The 17,734-nt window shown below is 41.6% G+C and overlaps 2 protein-coding genes across 8 annotated transcripts in view; both read left to right on the forward strand.

Moving 5' to 3' along the window:
- The window catches only part of cdk6 (cyclin-dependent kinase 6), a 107,643-nt gene extending 90,005 nt beyond the window's left edge, over positions 1 to 17,638 (forward strand). For both annotated transcript variants that reach the window (XM_035759510.2, XM_035759509.2), the window contains exons 6-8: positions 8,717 to 8,767; positions 8,863 to 8,998; positions 9,142 to 17,638. In XM_035759510.2, coding sequence (XP_035615403.1) covers positions 8,717 to 8,767; positions 8,863 to 8,998; positions 9,142 to 9,291 — 337 coding nt within the window. In that variant the 3' untranslated portion in view covers positions 9,292 to 17,638. The remainder of the gene's footprint in view (positions 1 to 8,716; positions 8,768 to 8,862; positions 8,999 to 9,141) is intronic.
- On the forward strand, positions 10,704 to 17,638 carry LOC127909952 (uncharacterized). Of its 6 annotated transcripts, none has more exons than XM_052472643.1 (2): positions 10,704 to 10,822; positions 11,273 to 17,638. In XM_052472643.1, exons 1-2 carry the CDS (start codon positions 10,780 to 10,782, stop codon positions 12,604 to 12,606), a joined length of 1,377 nt encoding a protein of 458 aa, XP_052328603.1. In that variant the 5' UTR covers positions 10,704 to 10,779; the 3' UTR covers positions 12,607 to 17,638. The 6 variants fall into 6 exon arrangements, with proteins under 6 accessions (XP_052328603.1, XP_052328598.1, XP_052328599.1 ...); XM_052472638.1 differs by having other exon boundaries at positions 10,780 to 11,182; XM_052472639.1 differs by having other exon boundaries at positions 10,780 to 11,152.
- Positions 17,639 to 17,734: the final 96 nt, after the last annotated feature.

A 17,734-nucleotide genomic window follows, 5' to 3' on the forward strand; every position in this document is an offset into this window, starting at 1 on the left:
CTGTAGTAGACAGAGAAGTCCCCAGTCTCTCACTGTTGACTGTTGTCCTCCACTACCATTACTCTACTGTAGTAGACAGAGAAGTCCCCAGTCTCTCACTGTTGACTGTTGTCCTCCACTACCATTACTCTACTGTAGTAGACAGAGAAGTCCCCAGTCTCTCACTGTTGACTGTTGTCCTCCACTACCATTACTCTACTGTAGTAGACAGAGAAGTCCCCAGTCTCTCACTGTTGACTGTTGTCCTCCACTACCATTACTCTACTGTAGTAGACAGAGAAGTCCCCAGTCTCTCACTATTGACTGTTGTCCTCCACTACCATTACTCTACTGTAGTAGACAGAGAAGTCCCCAGTCTCTCACTGTTGACTGTTGTCCTCCACTACCATTACTCTACTGTAGTAGACAGAGAAGTCTCCAGTCCCCAGTCTCTCACTGTTGACTGTTGTCCTCCACTACCATTACTCTACTGTAGTAGACAGAGAAGTCCCCAGTCTCTCACTGTTGACTGTTGTCCTCCACTACCATTACTCTACTGTAGTAGACAGAGAAGTCCCTAGTCCCCAGTCTCTCACTGTTGACTGTTGTCCTCCACTACCATTACTCTACTGTAGTAGACAGAGAAGTCCCTAGTCCCCAGTCTCTCACTGTTGACTGTTGTCCTCCACTACCATTACTCTACTGTAGTAGACAGAGAAGTCCCTAGTCCCCAGTCTCTCACTGTTGACTGTTGTCCTCCACTACCATTACTCTACTGTAGTAGACAGAGAAGTCCCTAGTCCCCAGTCTCTCACTGTTGACTCATCAAAGGTTTTCCCCCAAATGCTTCCATCTTTTATTCATAGCTTTTTGAAGAAAGAAAAATCTAGTTTCACACTGACTGACTCACACTGACAGCCCTGTAAGTACAATTTGTTTCAGGAATTTGAAGCAAATATCATGCAAGTCTGCATCTGCACGGTTTAGATGGAAAAGTGAATGACACAGAGAGAGTTGTTGACATTCTGCTAATCTAAAGGTTGGACGTGTTATGTTAATGTAGTCAATGCAGGGGGGCTCTCATATCCTTGTTTACGTTCTCATAGTGCGCTTGCACATTGACAAACCACAATCAAAGGCATAACCTCATACGCACACACACACGGATTTCACACAGACACACGTGCACGTGAACACACATGCACTCCCTCCCAAACTCACACACACATAATCTCACTCTTCCACACACACATAATCTCACTCTCCCATGCACACATAGTCTCACTCTCCCACGCACACATAATCTCACTCTCCCACACACACATAATCTCACTCTCCCATGCATACATAATCTCACTCTCCCATGCATACATAATCTCACTCTCCCACAGACACAGAATCTCAGTCTCCCACACACACAGGCAGGCAGATACACATTCCAGAGGTTGTATGGAATGTGGGACAGAATGGTTGGCCCAGTCCTATCCCTATATCACCTCCATGTCTAGTCCTGGCAGTCTCCTGACTGTGTAATTATGTTAAACCCATTTTCTCCCCACAGTCACCTGGCACTACCTTGTCATGTCTGCACCTTTATGTAATGTGTTCCTAATGTTTCCATTTTGTATCTCCCTTCCAGACCACTATATCCAATCCTTTCTCCAAGGCCTTACCTCCATATTCACCTCCATCCAAACCCTTTCCCCATATTCCACTGTGTGTGTGTTCATGTTCCTCTCTGTGTGTTCATGTTCCTCTGTGTGTGTGTGTTCATGTTCCTCTGTGTGTGTTCATGTTCCTCTCTGTGTGTGTTCATGTTCCTCTGTGTGTGTGTTCATGTTCCTCTCTGTGTGTGTTCATGTTCCTCTGTGTGTGTTCATGTTCCTCTCTGTGTGTGTTCATGTTCCTCTCTGTGTGTGTGTTCATGTTCCTCTCTGTGTGTGTGTTCATGTTCCTCTCTGTGTGTGTGTGTTCATGTCCCTCTCTGTGTGTGTGTTCAGGTTCCACTGTGTGTGTTCATGTTCCTCTGTGTGTGTTCATGTTCCTCTGTGTGTGTGTGTGTTCATGTTCCTCTGTGTGTGTGTCCATGTTCCTCTGTGTGTGTTCATGTTCCTCTGTGTGTGTGTTCATGTTCCTCTCTGTGTGTGTTCATGTTCCTCTCTGTGTGTGTTCATGTTCCTCTCTGTGTGTGTGTTCATGTTCCTCTCTGTGTGTGTGTTCATGTTCCTCTCTGTGTGTGTGTGTTCATGTTCCTCTCTGTGTGTGTGTGTTCATGTCCCTCTCTGTGTGTGTGTTCAGGTTCCACTGTGTGTGTTCATGTTCCTCTTTGTGTGTGTTCATGTTCCTCTCTGTGTGTGTTCATGTTCCTCTGTGTGTGTGTGTTCATGTCCCTCTCTGTGTGTGTGTTCATGTTCCACTGTGTGTGTGTGTTCATGTTCCACTCTGTGTGTGTGTTCATGTTCCTCTCTGTGTGTGTGTTCATGTTCCTCTCTGTGTGTGTGTTCATGTTCCTCTCTGTGTGTGTGTTCATGTCCTTCTCTGTGTGTGTGTTCATGTTCCACTGTGTGTGTGTGTGTTCATGTTCCACTCTGTGTGTGTTCATGTTCCTCTCTGTGTGTGTTCATGTTCCTCTCTGTGTGTGTTCATGTTCCTCTCTGTGTGTTCATGTTCCTCTGTGTGTGTGTTCATGTTCCTCTGTGTGTGTGTTCATGTTCATCTGTGTGTGTGTCCATGTCCCTCTCTGTGTGTGTTCATGTCCCTCTCTGTGTGTGTGTTCATGTTCCACTCTGTGTGTGTGTTCATGTTCCTCTCTGTGTGTGTTCATGTTCCTCTCTGTGTGTGTTCATGTTCCTCTCTGTGTGTGTTCATGTCCCTCTGTGTGTGTGTTCATGTTCCTCTCTGTGTGTGTTCATGTTCCTCTCTGTGTGTGTTCATGTTCCTCTCTGTGTGTTCATGTTCCTCTGTGTGTGTGTTCATGTTCCTCTGTGTGTGTGTTCATGTTCATCTGTGTGTGTGTGTTCATGTTCCTCTCTGTGTGTGTTCATGTTCCTCTCTGTGTGTGTTCATGTCCCTCTCTGTGTGTGTGTGTTCATGTTCCACTCTGTGTGTGTGTTCATGTTAATCTGTGTGTGTGTGTTCATGTTCCTCTCTGTGTGTGTTCATGTTCCTCTCTGTGTGTGTTCATGTCCCTCTGTGTGTGTGTGTTCATGTTCCTCTCTGTGTGTTCATGTTCCTCTTTGTGTGTGTTCATGTTCCTCTCTGTGTGTGTGTTCATGTTCCTCTCTGTGTGTGTTCATGTTCCTCTGTGTGTGTGTTCATGTTCCTCTCTGTGTGTTCATGTTCCTCTCTGTGTGTGTTCATGTCCCTCTCTGTGTGTGTGTTCATGTTCCTCTCTGTGTGTTCATGTTCCTCTTTGTGTGTGTTCATGTTCCTCTCTGTGTGTGTGTTCATGTTCCTCTCTGTGTGTGTGTTCATGTTCCTCTCTGTGTGTGTTCATGTTCCTCTCTGTGTGTTCATGTTCCTCTGTGTGTGTGTTCATCTTCCTCTGTGTGTGTGTTCATCTTCCTCTGTGTGTGTGTTCATGTTCCTCTGTGTGTGTTCATGTTCCTCTGTGTGTGTGTTCATCTTCCTCTGTGTGTGTTCATGTTCCTCTGTGTGTGTGTTCATCTTCCTCTGTGTGTGTTCATGTTCCTCTGTGTGTGTGTTCATCTTCCTCTGTGTGTGTCCATCATCTTCATTTCCTCATTGCATTCTGACCGATACTCCATGGTGGCAGCAGAAATCCTAAACCAGCCAGTCCTTCAGAAAACATCCTCATACAGTCCTTCATTTTACAAGTTTGTGTGTGTATGTGCGTGTGTGTGTGCCTGTGTGTTTGTTTGCAGTGTCAGCCCTGTGAGAAGCCAGTCATCCATTCAAACCAGCAAACCACTCCTGGTTTAAAAATGGACCTCTTGGAAATATCTGTCATGCTTGTTTTGGCATGATGACATTGTTTTAGGTGATGTTTTCCATCTAAAGGCAGAGAACTGGTTTGGTCTGATCTTTATGGTTCAACCCTCAGACTCTCAACATGCCCACCAAGTATTTGACGCATTACAGTAACAGCATACAGGAATACCCCGTGTAGTGAGCCATTGAGGTAGGTGTGGTTAGAGGGGGTGTATTGGTCAGGATGGCATCTACTTGGTGAAATAGGGCATAGTTCAGTTCCAACATTTTTGATGCTAGGTTTGTATAGAATGCTATGGAGCACCCTTAACCCGTCAAAGTATGTGACAACATAATTGCTGTCACTGTAAAATGTGCAAACTACCATCAAATCGTTCTGCCTGTGTCTAATATTCAATGTCTTAGTATGTAGGGGAAATGTGGGTGTTCAACTATGCAAAGGTTACAGCAGTTTTTCGGTTCAGTGAAGTTCTGTAGCTACAGAGTAAAGAAATAACTACACCATCACTACCTCATTTCACAACATGCTGCATTACATTGACACAGAGTACTCTCTCTCCTTCTCTCTCTCCTTCTCTCTCTCCTTCTCTCTCTCCCTCTCTCCCCCTCTCTCCTCTCTCTCCCTCTCCTTCTCTCTCTCCTTCTCTCTCTCCCTCTCTCCCCCTCTCTCCTTCTCTCTCTCCCTCTCTCCCCCTCTCTCCTCTCTCTCCCTCTCCTTCTCTCTCTCCTTCTCTCTCTCCCTCTCTCCCCCTCTCTCCTCTCTCTCCCTCTCCTTCTCTCTCTCCTTCTCTCTCTCCTTCTCTCTCTCCTTCTCTCTTTCCCTCTCTCCCCCTCTCTCCTCTCTCTCCCTCCTTCTCTCTCTCCTTCTCTCTCCCTCTCTCAATCCCAAAGAGCAGTGCAGTCATGACTTATCCATGTGTAATTACTGTTAAAGAACTATGTTTGCAATGGTACTGTGTGTTATTTTGTCAGTCATTGCATGATAGCACATGAGAAGTGAAGTGCCGTTGAGCACATTCTCTCACGACAGAGAGATTCTTTGCCTCTTTGAAGGCTGGAGCGGAGGGTTTAGGTTTATATTGCTCTCCCAGCTAGTCTCTGTTAGAATGATTCAACCGTTCTTTCACACAATACGGCACAGCTCGCCCACCCCCTACCTACCACCGCACAGGCACAGACACACAGACACACAGACACACATACACACACACACACACACACACACACCAGAAGGCCCACAGAGAGCTAAGGCAGACACACACGGCTGAGAGATAAATAGGCTTTTTTTCTACCCGTTGCTTGGTTGGGAGCTGGTTGGGAGCAGCGGTCGTTTGAGTTGAGAGCCTGTATGTGGGAATGAAGACTGTTGGAATTTGTGTGGGTGCCAGGGGAAGCATGCCCGCCCACGGCCGTCCAGGACGGCCCAAAGCCACAGGAACCACCAGCAGGCCTGCTCCTTCCCTTCATCCCCAGCCTCTCCACCTCCTCCCGCCCTCTTCTCACACACGGTATAAAAAAAAATGTAGGCCCAAACTTAGCTCCAACCTGAGAAAACATATGCAAAAATGTAGTCAACTTAAAATTATGCGTTTGCTCACATTGTCTCATATGTTTATTCAACTAGAAACTATCGGTGCATCTTATCTAAAAAAATGGCTGCAGAACAACTTACACACATACTGCTTTTTCAACTTACATATTTGACACACTATACGTGATTACATTGTGCATTTTCATTTATACAGTAATGAACATTTCCTCACCTAGGATTTGAACTCTCAACCTCCTGGTTCATAGTATTCCAATCGTCCACTTGACACTTCAAAGTAAATATCAGCTCTGTTAAAAATACACTCAAGAAAACTATTTGATTTCTCATAGTGATTAAGGAGTACCATTAAAACAGAGTAATATGTCCCACCAACATTAGACAACTATACAGAAAAAGTCAATCAAATAATTGATGAGAGAATAGCCAGATGCACTGATAATTGTCACAGACATGGTGGCATTGCAGGAAGATTGAAATGCTGTGAACCAAGAGGTTGTGAGTTTGAATCCCAGGTGAGGAAATGTGGAATAATAATGATGGTATAAATGAACATGCACAATGTAATTATGTGTAAAATACTGTATGTAAGTTGAAAACATTGGAATTAAGTTTGGGACAACACATTTTTTTCCTGGTAGAGTTGAGTAAAAAAAAATCCTGTGGAACCAGTTACTCAATAATAGTTATTTTTTTACAGTGCAGACTTAACGCTGCTGGGCCTTGAGCATGCCTTCCTCCCATGTGCTGCTGAAACAGTCCTCTGTACTCTCTTGTCTGCTCCGCTAGTATCTATTTATCCTGCTACTGGTCACTATTACTCCTGCTTAGATGTATAATTTACAACTAGTATATCACCATTAGTATTTATATATTCCTGCTACCAGTCATTTCCATCCTTCTTTACATGTACATCCGCCTATCACGCCTGCACTGACACGCTGACACACTAACACCCTCACACACTCACCACCACACACATACCCCCACACACCACTTATGCTGCTGCCATACTGTTTACTATTATTATTATTATTATTTCTCCTGCTACCAGTCACTTTCTCCGAATCCCCCTCCTACATGTCCATAGCTACAGTTGAAGTGGGAAGTTTACATCCACTTAGGTTGGAGTCATTAAAACTCGTTTTTCAACCACTCCACACATTTCTTGTTAACAAACTCGACATCTACTTTGTGCACGACAAGTAATTTTTCCAACAATTGTTAACAGACAGATTATTTCACTTATAATTCACTGTATCACAATTCCAGTGGGTCAGAAGTTTACATACACTAAGTAGACTGCGCCTTTAAACAATTTGGAAAATTCCCGAAAATTATGTCTTGGCTTTAGAAGCTTCTGATAGGCTAATTGACATAATTTGAGTCAATTGGAGGTGTACCTGTGGATGTATTTCAAGGCCTACCTTTGCTTGACATCATGGGAAAATCAAAAGAAATAAGCCAAGACCTCAGAAAACAAATTGTAGACCTCCACGAGTCTGATTCATCCTTGGGAGCAATTTCCAAATGCCTGAAGGTACCACGTTCATCTGTACAAACAATAGTACGCAAGTCTAAACACCATGGGACCATGCAGCTGTCATACCGCTCAGGAAGGAGATGCGTTCTGTCTCCTAGAGATGGACGTACTTTGGTGCGAAAAGTGCAAATCAATCCCAGAACAACAGCAAAGGACCTTGTGAAGATGCTGGAGGATACCGGTACAAAAGTATCTATATCCACAGTAAAATTAGTCCTATGTCTACATAACCGGAAGAAGCCACTGCTCCAAAACCACCATAAAAAAGCCAGACTACGGTTTGCAACTGCCCAAGGGGACAAAGATCCTACTTTTTGGAGAAATGTCCTCTGGTCTGATGAAACAAAAATATAACTGTTTGGCCATAATGATCATCGTTATGTTTAGAGGAAAAATGGGGAGGCTTGCAAGCTGAAGAACACCATCCCAACCGTGAAGCACGGGGATGGCAGCATCATGTTATGGAGGTGCTTTGCTGCAGGAGGGACTGGTGCACTTCACAAAATAGATGACATTATGGAGGCAGGAAAATTATGTGGATATATTGAAGCAACATCTCAAGAAATCAGTCAGGAAGTTAAAGCTTGGTCGCAAATAGGTCTTCCAAATAGACAATGACCCCCAAGCATACTTCAAAGTTGTGGCAAAATGGCTTAAGGACAACAAAGGCAACGTATTGGAGAGCCATCACAAAGCCCTGACCTCAATCTATAGAAAATATGCGGGCAGAACTGAAAAAGCATGCGTGAGCAAGGAGGCCTAAAAACCTGACTCAGTTACACCAGCTCTGTCAGGAGGAATGGGCCAAAATTCACCCAACTTATTGTGGGAAGCTTGTGGAAGGCTACCCATAAACATTTGACCCAAGTTAAACAGTTTAAAGGCAATCCTACCAAATACTAATTGAATGTATATACACTTCTGACCCACTGGGAATGTGATGAAAGTAATAAAAGCTGAAATAAACCATTCTCGCTACTATTATTCTGACATTTCACATTCTTAAAATAAAGTGGTGATCCTAACTGACCTAAGACAGGGACTTTTTACTAGGATTAAATGTCAGGAATTGTGAAAAACTGAGTTTAAATGTATTTCCGACTTTTACATTTGAGTTACTACATGATTCCATATGTGTTATTTCATACTTTTGATATCTTTACTATAATTCTACAAAGTAGAAAATAGTACAAATAAAGAAAAAACCTTGAATGCGTAGGTGTGTCCATACTTTTGACTGGTAGTGTAGGTCCCTCTCTTATTATTCATCGTGTTTTCTTTATTACATATATTTTTTATTGGTTATTATTTTGCTATTGATTACTGCACTGTTGGACAGAGCATTCAAGTGAAGCATTTCACTGTACGTGAGCATGTGACAATAAGACTGGAACTTGGTCACAACAGCCAGGAAAGCCAATTCTTTACAGTAGAACCGATTGAGGGTTGGACTGGTTATGTCCGTTATCAATGATGTCTGCTCAGTAGGAATGTGTCATTTTGTGTTGAAGGGATGGAGACAGCACGAAGGCTGCTTGTCACACCGCCACAGCTCCCATGGATTTATGAAGGACAAATTAGAATTGATGAAGTTGAACTGGGAATCTTTTTTTTTAAACTAATTGATCTGATTCATTGAACACAGTTTGTTACTTCATCTTCAGTTATATTGACTTGTGCTCTTCTTCTCCCAGACCTTTGTTTCAAGGAAACTCAGATGTTGATCAGCTGGGCAAGATTTTAGAGTAAGTACCATGTTGTACGTCATATTTACAGTTTTAACGTTGTTATTATGATGACGACGGTAATGATGACGAAGATGATGATGATGATCCTTCAGTGTGGTCGGGGTTCCCTCGGTGGAGGACTGGCCCCAGGAAGTAGCCCTACCACAGAGTGCCTTCTCCCCACGACCCCCTCAGCCAATCGGAGAACTTGTCCCTGACATGGATGAGCTGGGGAAATCCCTTTTACTCGTGAGTATCAGACACACACACACACACTCAAAATACAGTACATACTGTTTCAAATGGATTTGTCTGAAAGGAATGAAACTCACACTTTTCTTTTTGTTAAGGAAAATGTTATAATAATAATAATGTTTGTTTTCTCCGTGCAGCAATTCCTGGCTTTTAATCCCTCCAGAAGGATATCAGCATTTGCTGCTCTGACCCACCCCTACTTCCAGAGTGTGGATAGTGACACTAAGAGTGTGTACGCCCAGCCCATCGGCAGCAACAAGCCCACCCTGGAGGAGAGAGCTGCCTGACAGCCCCCTGGCCCAGTACTGGACTGGCCTCACAGAGAGGGAGAGAAAGAGAGGGATGGACACAAAGACTGAGAAAGAGAGCAATAAACAGAGATATTTGATTCCAAAAGGCAACCGTGCTGTCTTCCACAATTTACCAATTTGAATGCTGCTTTTTAGGATACTTTTATAAAAAAAGTTTAAACAATGCAAGGACCCCTGAAGCTGAGATGTACTGCCACCAGGAGAGAACCTCTGGATGTCCAGGAGCTGCTGCCTCTTGTCTCTCCTTCCTTAGCTTGAGAAGAGGCTCCTCGGTGGGGGAACACCAAGCACCAAGGGTAGGTCGGCATGGACCTCACCTGGAGCTCACCTTCACAACAACCGAGAGAGATGACACACGCACACACACAGTTTAATCCAATGCAGGAGGACCTCACACACTGCCTCGTGCTACTTCTGGTCCAAACAATCACGTGTGTTTTGATATCACTGCCACCTACAGGTTGTCCTGTGTTACTGCAGGCCAGAGCAGGATTTCTGATGGGCTTCATCTTATAAGACTTTGCCTGGTGCGAACAGGAAAGACTGAAAATATGTCACTTTGAGTTCCTCTTGTGGCATCCGTACTTCAGTGTCATAAACTGTAATGAAATCTGATTGACTCCATTTGAGACTCTATGTATGACCTGATGCACAGGGCATAGTAAAGTGACTGTTGAATGAGAATAAGGTCGACATACGCACTATTCAGCGCAATTACATTTGGCATAAAAGCATGATTCTGTATTTCCTAACTTAATTTTAAAGTTATTGACAGTTGATGTCTTATTTTCTATTTTGTCTTAATTTTATTGGACTTTAACAACATGTGGGGATTTAAATGTAAATCTCTGGTAAGATCTAGAAAGAATACAAGGTAATATCCAAGGGAGGAAAGGTTTGACAATGTGAGGCATGTAGAATGGTATAGAGATAGATACTGCACTAATACTGTCAGTAGTTGTGAATGCTGGTTTTACTTGCATATCCAGCACACTGACATGTGTAGCAGGATAGTAGTAAGGTCAGTGCAGGTGTGGGTCAGTGAAATGTTCTTCGTTGGGAGATTGTTTTAGAGAGAAAAGGCATGCTGATATGTCGGATTCAGAGGAGGTTCAACATTGTACCTGCTTCATTTAGACTGAGTCTGTAAGGGTTACATAGAAACATATAGGGGTTCATGTTGAAACACACAGCTGTTCTGTGTTAAGAATGGTTGTTTTAATACCCTACGTATTATGCTCACTTTGATTCAATATGACTAGCTAGAGTGCTTTCAGAGTTGCTCCCTCTGTGGGATTGGAACTAGTCAAGGAAAATAGTTTGTTTGTAAAACTTCTTACTGCACAGCAATACATCTAGACCATAACTTTCCCTCTGGTATATCTAGTGCTGCTAGCACACAAATACACTCAGGATCTTATTAGAAATCAAATCAGAAATCATTCTGACACACTTTGCACATTCATGATTAGACTGCATCAACTGTTTCATTGGATGATGTTAATGGGTCAACTGTTTCATTGGATGATGTTAATGGCTCAACTGTTTCATTGGATGATGTTAATGGCTCAACTGTTTCATTGGATGATGTTAATGGCTCAACTGTTTCATTGGATGATGTTAATGGGTCAACTGTTTCATTGGATGATGTTAATGGCTCAACTGTTTCATTGGATGATGTTAATGGCTCAACTGTTTCATTGGATGATGTTAATGGGTCAACTGTTTCATTGGATGATGTTAATGGGTCAACTGTTTCATTGGATGATGTTAATGGCTCAACTGTTTCATTGGATGATGTTAATGGCTCAACTGTTTCATTGGATGATGTTAATGGGTCAACTGTTTCATTGGATGATGTTAATGGGTCAACTGTTTCATTGGATGATGTTAATGGCTCAACTGTTTCATTGGATGATGTTAATGGCTCAACTGTTTCATTGGATGATGTTAATAGGTCAACTGTTTCATTGGATGATGTTAATGGCTCAACTGTTTCATTGGATGATGTTAATGGCTCAACTGTTTCATTGGATGATGTTAATGGCTCAACTGCTTCATTGGATGATGTTAATGGCTCAACTGTTTCATTGGATGATGTTAATGGCTCAACTGTTTCATTGGATGATGTTAATTGATCAACTGTTTCATTGGATGATGTTAATGGCTCAACTGTTTCATTGGATGATGTTAATGGCTCAACTGTTTCATTGGATGATGTTAAGGGCTCAACTGTTTCATTGGATGATGTTAATGGCTCAACTGTTTCATTGGATGATGTTAATGGCTCAACTGTTTCATTGGATGATGTTAATTGATCAACTGTTTCATTGGATGATGTTAATGGGTCAACTGTTTCATTGGATGATGTTAATGGCTCAACTGTTTCATTGGATGATGTTAATGGCTCAACTGTTTCATTGGATGATGTTAATTGATCAACTGTTTCATTGGATGATGTTAATGGCTCAACTGTTTCATTGGATGATGTTAATGGCTCAACTGTTTCATTGGATGATGTTAATGGCTCAACTGTTTCATTGGATGATGTTAATGGCTCAACTGTTTCATTGGATGATGTTAATGGCTCAACTGTTTCATTGGATGATGTTAATGGCTCAACTGTTTCATTGGATGATGTTAATGGCTCAACTGTTTCATTGGATGATGTTAATGGCTCAACTGTTTCATTGGATGATGTTAATGGCTCAACTGTTTCATTGGATGATGTTAATGGATCAACTGTTTCATTGGATGATGTTAATGGCTCAACTGTTTCATTGGATGATGTTAATGGCTCAACTGTTTCATTGGATGATGTTAATTAATCAACTGTTTCATTGGATGATGTTAATGGCTCAACTGTTTCATTGGATGATGTTAATGGCTCAACTGTTTCATTGGATGATGTTAATGGCTCAACTGTTTCATTGGATGATGTTAATTAATCAACTGTTTCATTGGATGATGTTAATTGATCAACTGTTTCATTGGATGATGTTAATTGATCAACTGTTTCATTGGATGATGTTAATTGATCAACTGTTTCATTGGATGATGTTAATTGATCAACTGTTTCATTGGATGATGTTAATGGGTCAACTGTTTCATTGGATGATGTTAATTGATCAACTGTTTCATTGGATGATGTTAATGGGTCAACTGTTTCATTGGATGATGTTAATTGATCAACTGTTTCATTGGATGATGTTAATTGATCAACTGTTTCATTGGATGATGTTAATGCTACAACATGATTGTGCTTCTATAATCATATTACAGAATTCCTGATTGTGTGAATCCAACTACACGTTTGCTATGATACAGTATGTTTGATATCTTACTTGTTTTTCAGTGTCGGGCGCATATGGTTTAATCTAATACATGATAAAAATAAAAAAACACATGAAAGAATTTTGGACTGAGCTCCCCTCTCCATGTAGATATAGAGTTGTTTTGCCCTCATCTCTGTCCTGTCAGATGATTCATGCCATTGGTGGATACATTGCAGACTTCATATTCCAACTCTCTAGAAATAGGGATTGTCAAGCTTCCTTGGTATCGGTCACTTCAACGTCAACTGCCCTAATAAGTAGACTGTCATCATTGTAGTCTACATTATATCAACTTGAAGCGATCAATGTATGTTTTTATTTGGTTTAAGAGGTTTATTGGTCATTTGTAACTTAAAACATGGGACAGGAATACTTTTGTCTATGTAATATAAAATAATAAAAGTATACTTTTTCACGGCCACCTACATGGGGTCTGCCATAGATTTCCTATGATTGCAGAAATGCTCTGTATTGCAAATACCCTTTAGCCAATGAACAGTACTGAAGCATTTAGTATTTTAGCACATTTTCTAAGCTCCAAGGATGAAAGTAAAGGCCACAAATGTATTTGAAATGTCCACATGTGACATGGTAACTTCATTTAAAATGATGATATGGAGGTAATGGGCATTATGTTTACATGAATAAATGCCACCAGTGGTGATTGCTTCATGTTGCACCATTTGAATAAAAAATATGCTTTGTATATGTGAGCGTTCTTATTTGGGATTCATGCAAATAACAAAATAATATTGTGATTAATATTGAATTGGGTTGTATTAAGCTGTGGAATGTATGGATATTTTGTTGTGGTATTTAAATGTTAACAGGTGAAGCTGTGAAAAATGCTGAAAAAGCACATTTTCCTGTTGATAGTTTCTGATGTACAATCTGTAAAGAATGTGTATGTTTGTATTTTACATTTCGGTTACTGGTCCAGTGCTCTAACCACTAGGCTACGCTGCCGTGTATCAAAAATGTTCCACCACCCAAAGGACATCCAGTCAACTTGGCACAACTGTGGGAAGCATTGGAGTCAACATGGACCAGCATCCCTGTGGAACGCTTTCGACACCTTGTAGAGTCCATGCCCCGAGGGCAAAGGGGGGTGCAACTCAATATTATGAAAGTGTTCCTAATGTTTTCGTGTGTATAGACAGTATGGACAGTATAGGAATAGAAAAGGTGTGTACAGTAGTTATATAGGATGAGCCTTGACTGGAATACAGTATATACATATGAAGTGTGCAAAACAGGATGTAAACATATTAAAGTGACCAGTGTTCCATGTCAACAGTTGAAGTCAGAAGTTTACATACACCTTAGCCAAATACATTTAAACTCAGATTTTAGCCTAATTCCTGACATTTAATCCTAGTAAAAAATTCCTTGTCTTAGGTCAGTTAGGTTCACCACTTTAGTTTAAGAATGTGAAATGTCAGAATAATGGTAGAGAGAACGATTTATTTCCACTTTTATTACTTTCATCACATTCCCAGTGGGTCAGAAGTTTACATACACCCAATTTGAATTTGGTAGCATGTCCTTTAAATTGTTTAAATTGGGTCAAACATTTCGGGTAGCCTTCCACAAGCTTCCCACAATAAGTTGGGTGAATTTTGGCCCATTCCTCCTGACAGAGCTGGTGTAACTGAGTCAGGATTGTAGGCCTCCTTGCTCGCACATGCTTTTTCAGATCTGCCCGCAAATTTTCTATAGGATTGAGGTCAGGGCTTTGTGATGGCCACTCCAATACGTTGACTTTGTTGTCCTTACGCCAGGGTCATTGTCTATTTGGAAGACCCATTTGCGACCAAGCTTTAACTTTAACTGATGTCTTGAGATGTTGCTTCAATATATCCACATACTTTTCCTCCCTCATGATGCCATCTATTTTGTGAAGTGCACCAGTCCCCCCTGCAGCAAAGCACCCCCACAACATGATGCTGCCACCCCCGTGCTTCACGGTTGGGATGGTATTCTTCGGCTTGCAAGCCTCACCATTTTTCCTCTAAACATAACGATGGTCATTATGGCCAAACTGTTCTATTTTTGTTTCATCAGACCAGAGGACATTTCTCCAAAAAGTACGATCTTTGTCCCCATGTGCATTTGCAAACTGTAGTCTGGCTTTTTTGTGGCGGTTTTGGAGCAGTGCCTTCTTCCTTGCTGAGCGGCCTTTCATGTTATGTCAACATAGGACTTGTTTTACTGTGGATATAGATACTTTTGTACCTGTTTCCTCCAGCATCTTCACACGGTCCTTTGCTATTGTTCTGGGATTGATTTGCACTTTTCGTATCAAAGTATATTCATCTGTAGGAGACAGGACGCATCTCCTTCCTGAGCGGTATGACGGCTGCATCCTCCCATGGTGTTTATACTTGCGTACTATTGTTTGTACAGATGAACGTGGTACCTTCAGGCATTTGGAAATTGCTCCCAAGGATGAACCAGACTTGTGAAGGTCTGCAAAAAAAAATTCTGAGGTCTTGCTGATTTATTTGGATTTTCCCATGATGTCAAGCAAAGAGGCACTGAGTTTGATGGTAGACCTTGAAATAAATCCACAGGTACAACTCCAATTGACTCAAATTGTGTCAATTACCCTATCAGAAGCTTCTAAAGACATCATTTTTATTTATTTTTTCAAGCTGTTTAAAGGCACAGTCAACTTAGTGTATGTGAACTTCTGACCCACTAAAATTGTGATACAGTGAATTATAAGTGAAACAATCTGTAAACAATTGTTGGAAAAATTACTTGTGTCATGCACAAAGTAGATGTCCTAACCGACTTGTCAAAACTATAGTTTGTTCACAAGAAAATTGTGGAGTGGTTGAAAAACGAGTTTTAATGACTCCAACCTAAGTGAATGTAAACTTCCGACTTCAACTGTATGTATATAGGGCAGCAGTCTCTAAGGTGCAGGGTAAAGTAGCGGGTGGTAGCCGGCTAGAAACCGTGACCAAGGTTCAGGACAGAGTACTGGGGGGTGGAGGCCAGCTAGTGGTGACTGTTTAACAGTCTGATGGCCTGGAGATAGAAGCTGTGTTTCAGTCTCTCTGTCCTAGCTTTGATGCACCTGTACTGTCTACACCTTCTAGATGGTAGAAGGGTGAACAGACCGTGGCTCGGTGGCTGGGGTTTTTGATTATATTCTTGGCCTTCCTTTGACACCTGGTGCTGTAGATGTCCTGGAGGGCAGGCAATGTGACCCCGGTGATGCATTGGGCTGACCACACCACTCTCAGTTGCCGTACCAGGCAGAGATACAGCCCGACAGAATGCTCTCGATGGTGCATCTGTAGAAGTTTGTGAGGGACTTAGGGGCCAAACCAAATTTATTTAGCCTCCTGAGGATGAAGACGCACTGCTGTCAGTGTGGAGTGAACATTTCAGGTCGTCAGTGACCTTGGCCAGGACTGTCACCTCCTCCCTGTCGGCTGTCTCATTGTTGTTGTTAATCAGGCCTACCACTGTTGTATCGTCAGCAAACTTAGTTGGCAACGTGCATGGCAATGCAGTCAGGAGTGAACAGGGAGTACAGGAGGCGGCTGAGCACGCACCACTGTGGGGCCCCCTTGTTGAGGATCAGTGTGGTGTAGGTGTTGTTCCCTACCTTCACCACTTGGGGTCGGCCCGTCATGAAGTCTAGGACCCAGTTACACAGGGCGGGGTTCAGACCCAAGGCCAGCATTCATACATTTAACATTGTAAACTAATCTCTTCTATACTGCATATCAAAACAACAACGCATGATATAGTATAACGTAACACATTTTATTATTCATAAACATTTACATTTACTTCTCTCACTACTGCTTATTTAATTACCACCAGATGGTCTTATTTTTAAATAGACACAATATATCACATTTAAGAAGTGTTATTATAAGTATGCTTCCTGTCAGTTCAGGTGTGATTCTGAGTTCCTAACTTCAGAGTAGTTCCTCTACGTGCTGCCTGAGTAGGGTCCTTAGTCCGAGTCTGAGACCCAGATGGCTCACTATTCCCTAGTGTTCTTCTTTTGACTTGGGCCCATGGAGCTGTGGTCAAAAGTAGGGGACTACTGTATATATATGTTACCATTTGGGACGAATCCAGCGAGACCAAGCACTGATAGCAAGCTGATATCCCCAGTAAATGCAGATCAACCTATCTGCAGTAAGCATAGGATAAGCCTACCCAGTTCTTATTGTGGTGTCTTCTGTACTTCAGCTAAGGGTGTTTTATTGGTTGTTGTAAAAGGACATGCTCAATGAATCCAATGAAACCCTTATCTTGATTTAAAGGATTTAGGCATTAGTGTTTTTTCAATTATAGCTACTTGTTCATGAGGTGCTGTTTGTGCAGATTGTGCAGATCTTGTGTTTCTCTATTATTAGTGGTGTTCTCTGTTGAAATTATATTTGGTGTACAATACAATGATGATATGTGTTTTTCAGGTGAAACAGCTACTGGTTTTGGGGGAATCAGCATTGATGGTCACCATTTTCGCCATATTATTACTTTTCTAGCGAATTATTGGTCTTGCCACATAACATCATGTCTAGTCTATGTCCATTATGTAGTCTGCCCTTACATTTGTACAGTACCACTTTTAAAATAAAATGCATTTCATATATTGTGATTCAAAGCTGGTCTGAAGCAGGTTGTTGATGCATAAGCATGAATCCTAATTTTCTCAATGCCCGTTTTTTTGATTATGATAGTGTTGCCAAGAACCACATTTTAGGTAACATAGTTTGGCACTATTCTCTCTTGGAGGGATGGGGGATATTTCTATTTAAAAAAGTATATATTTTAGGTTTTCCCGAAGCTGATTTTGCTGCTATGTAGTAATTCTTGCAAAACTTTGTTAAAAATATTATGACGCATCAGTAAGTTATCAAAGTGTATGTAGCAACTTAATGTTTCTGCTATTGTATTCACAACTGCCTGACATTTTTATTTTGGTAAAATAAATATTTTGTGTGTTAAATGTGTTTTCACTGGCATTATTGTGTATAATCTTAACAACACAATTCCTGTTATTTTATAAAGGTACATTTCTACCTGTGTTTTTTATGATGGTGTTTGTA

This window comes from Oncorhynchus keta, chromosome 20 (assembly GCF_023373465.1).
Source record: "Oncorhynchus keta strain PuntledgeMale-10-30-2019 chromosome 20, Oket_V2, whole genome shotgun sequence".
NCBI classification, from domain to species: domain Eukaryota; kingdom Metazoa; phylum Chordata; class Actinopteri; order Salmoniformes; family Salmonidae; genus Oncorhynchus; species Oncorhynchus keta.

Excerpts from the sequence above, each read along its gene's own strand:
- LOC127909952 (XM_052472638.1), top strand. The coding sequence starts at position 10,780 with ATGATTAGACTGCATCAACTGTTTCATTGGATGATGTTAATGGGTCAA. Across the intron at positions 11,183-11,272 it reads TCATTGGATGATGTTAATGG|GTCAACTGTTTCATTGGATG; the intron begins GTCAACTGTTTC and ends TGATGTTAATAG.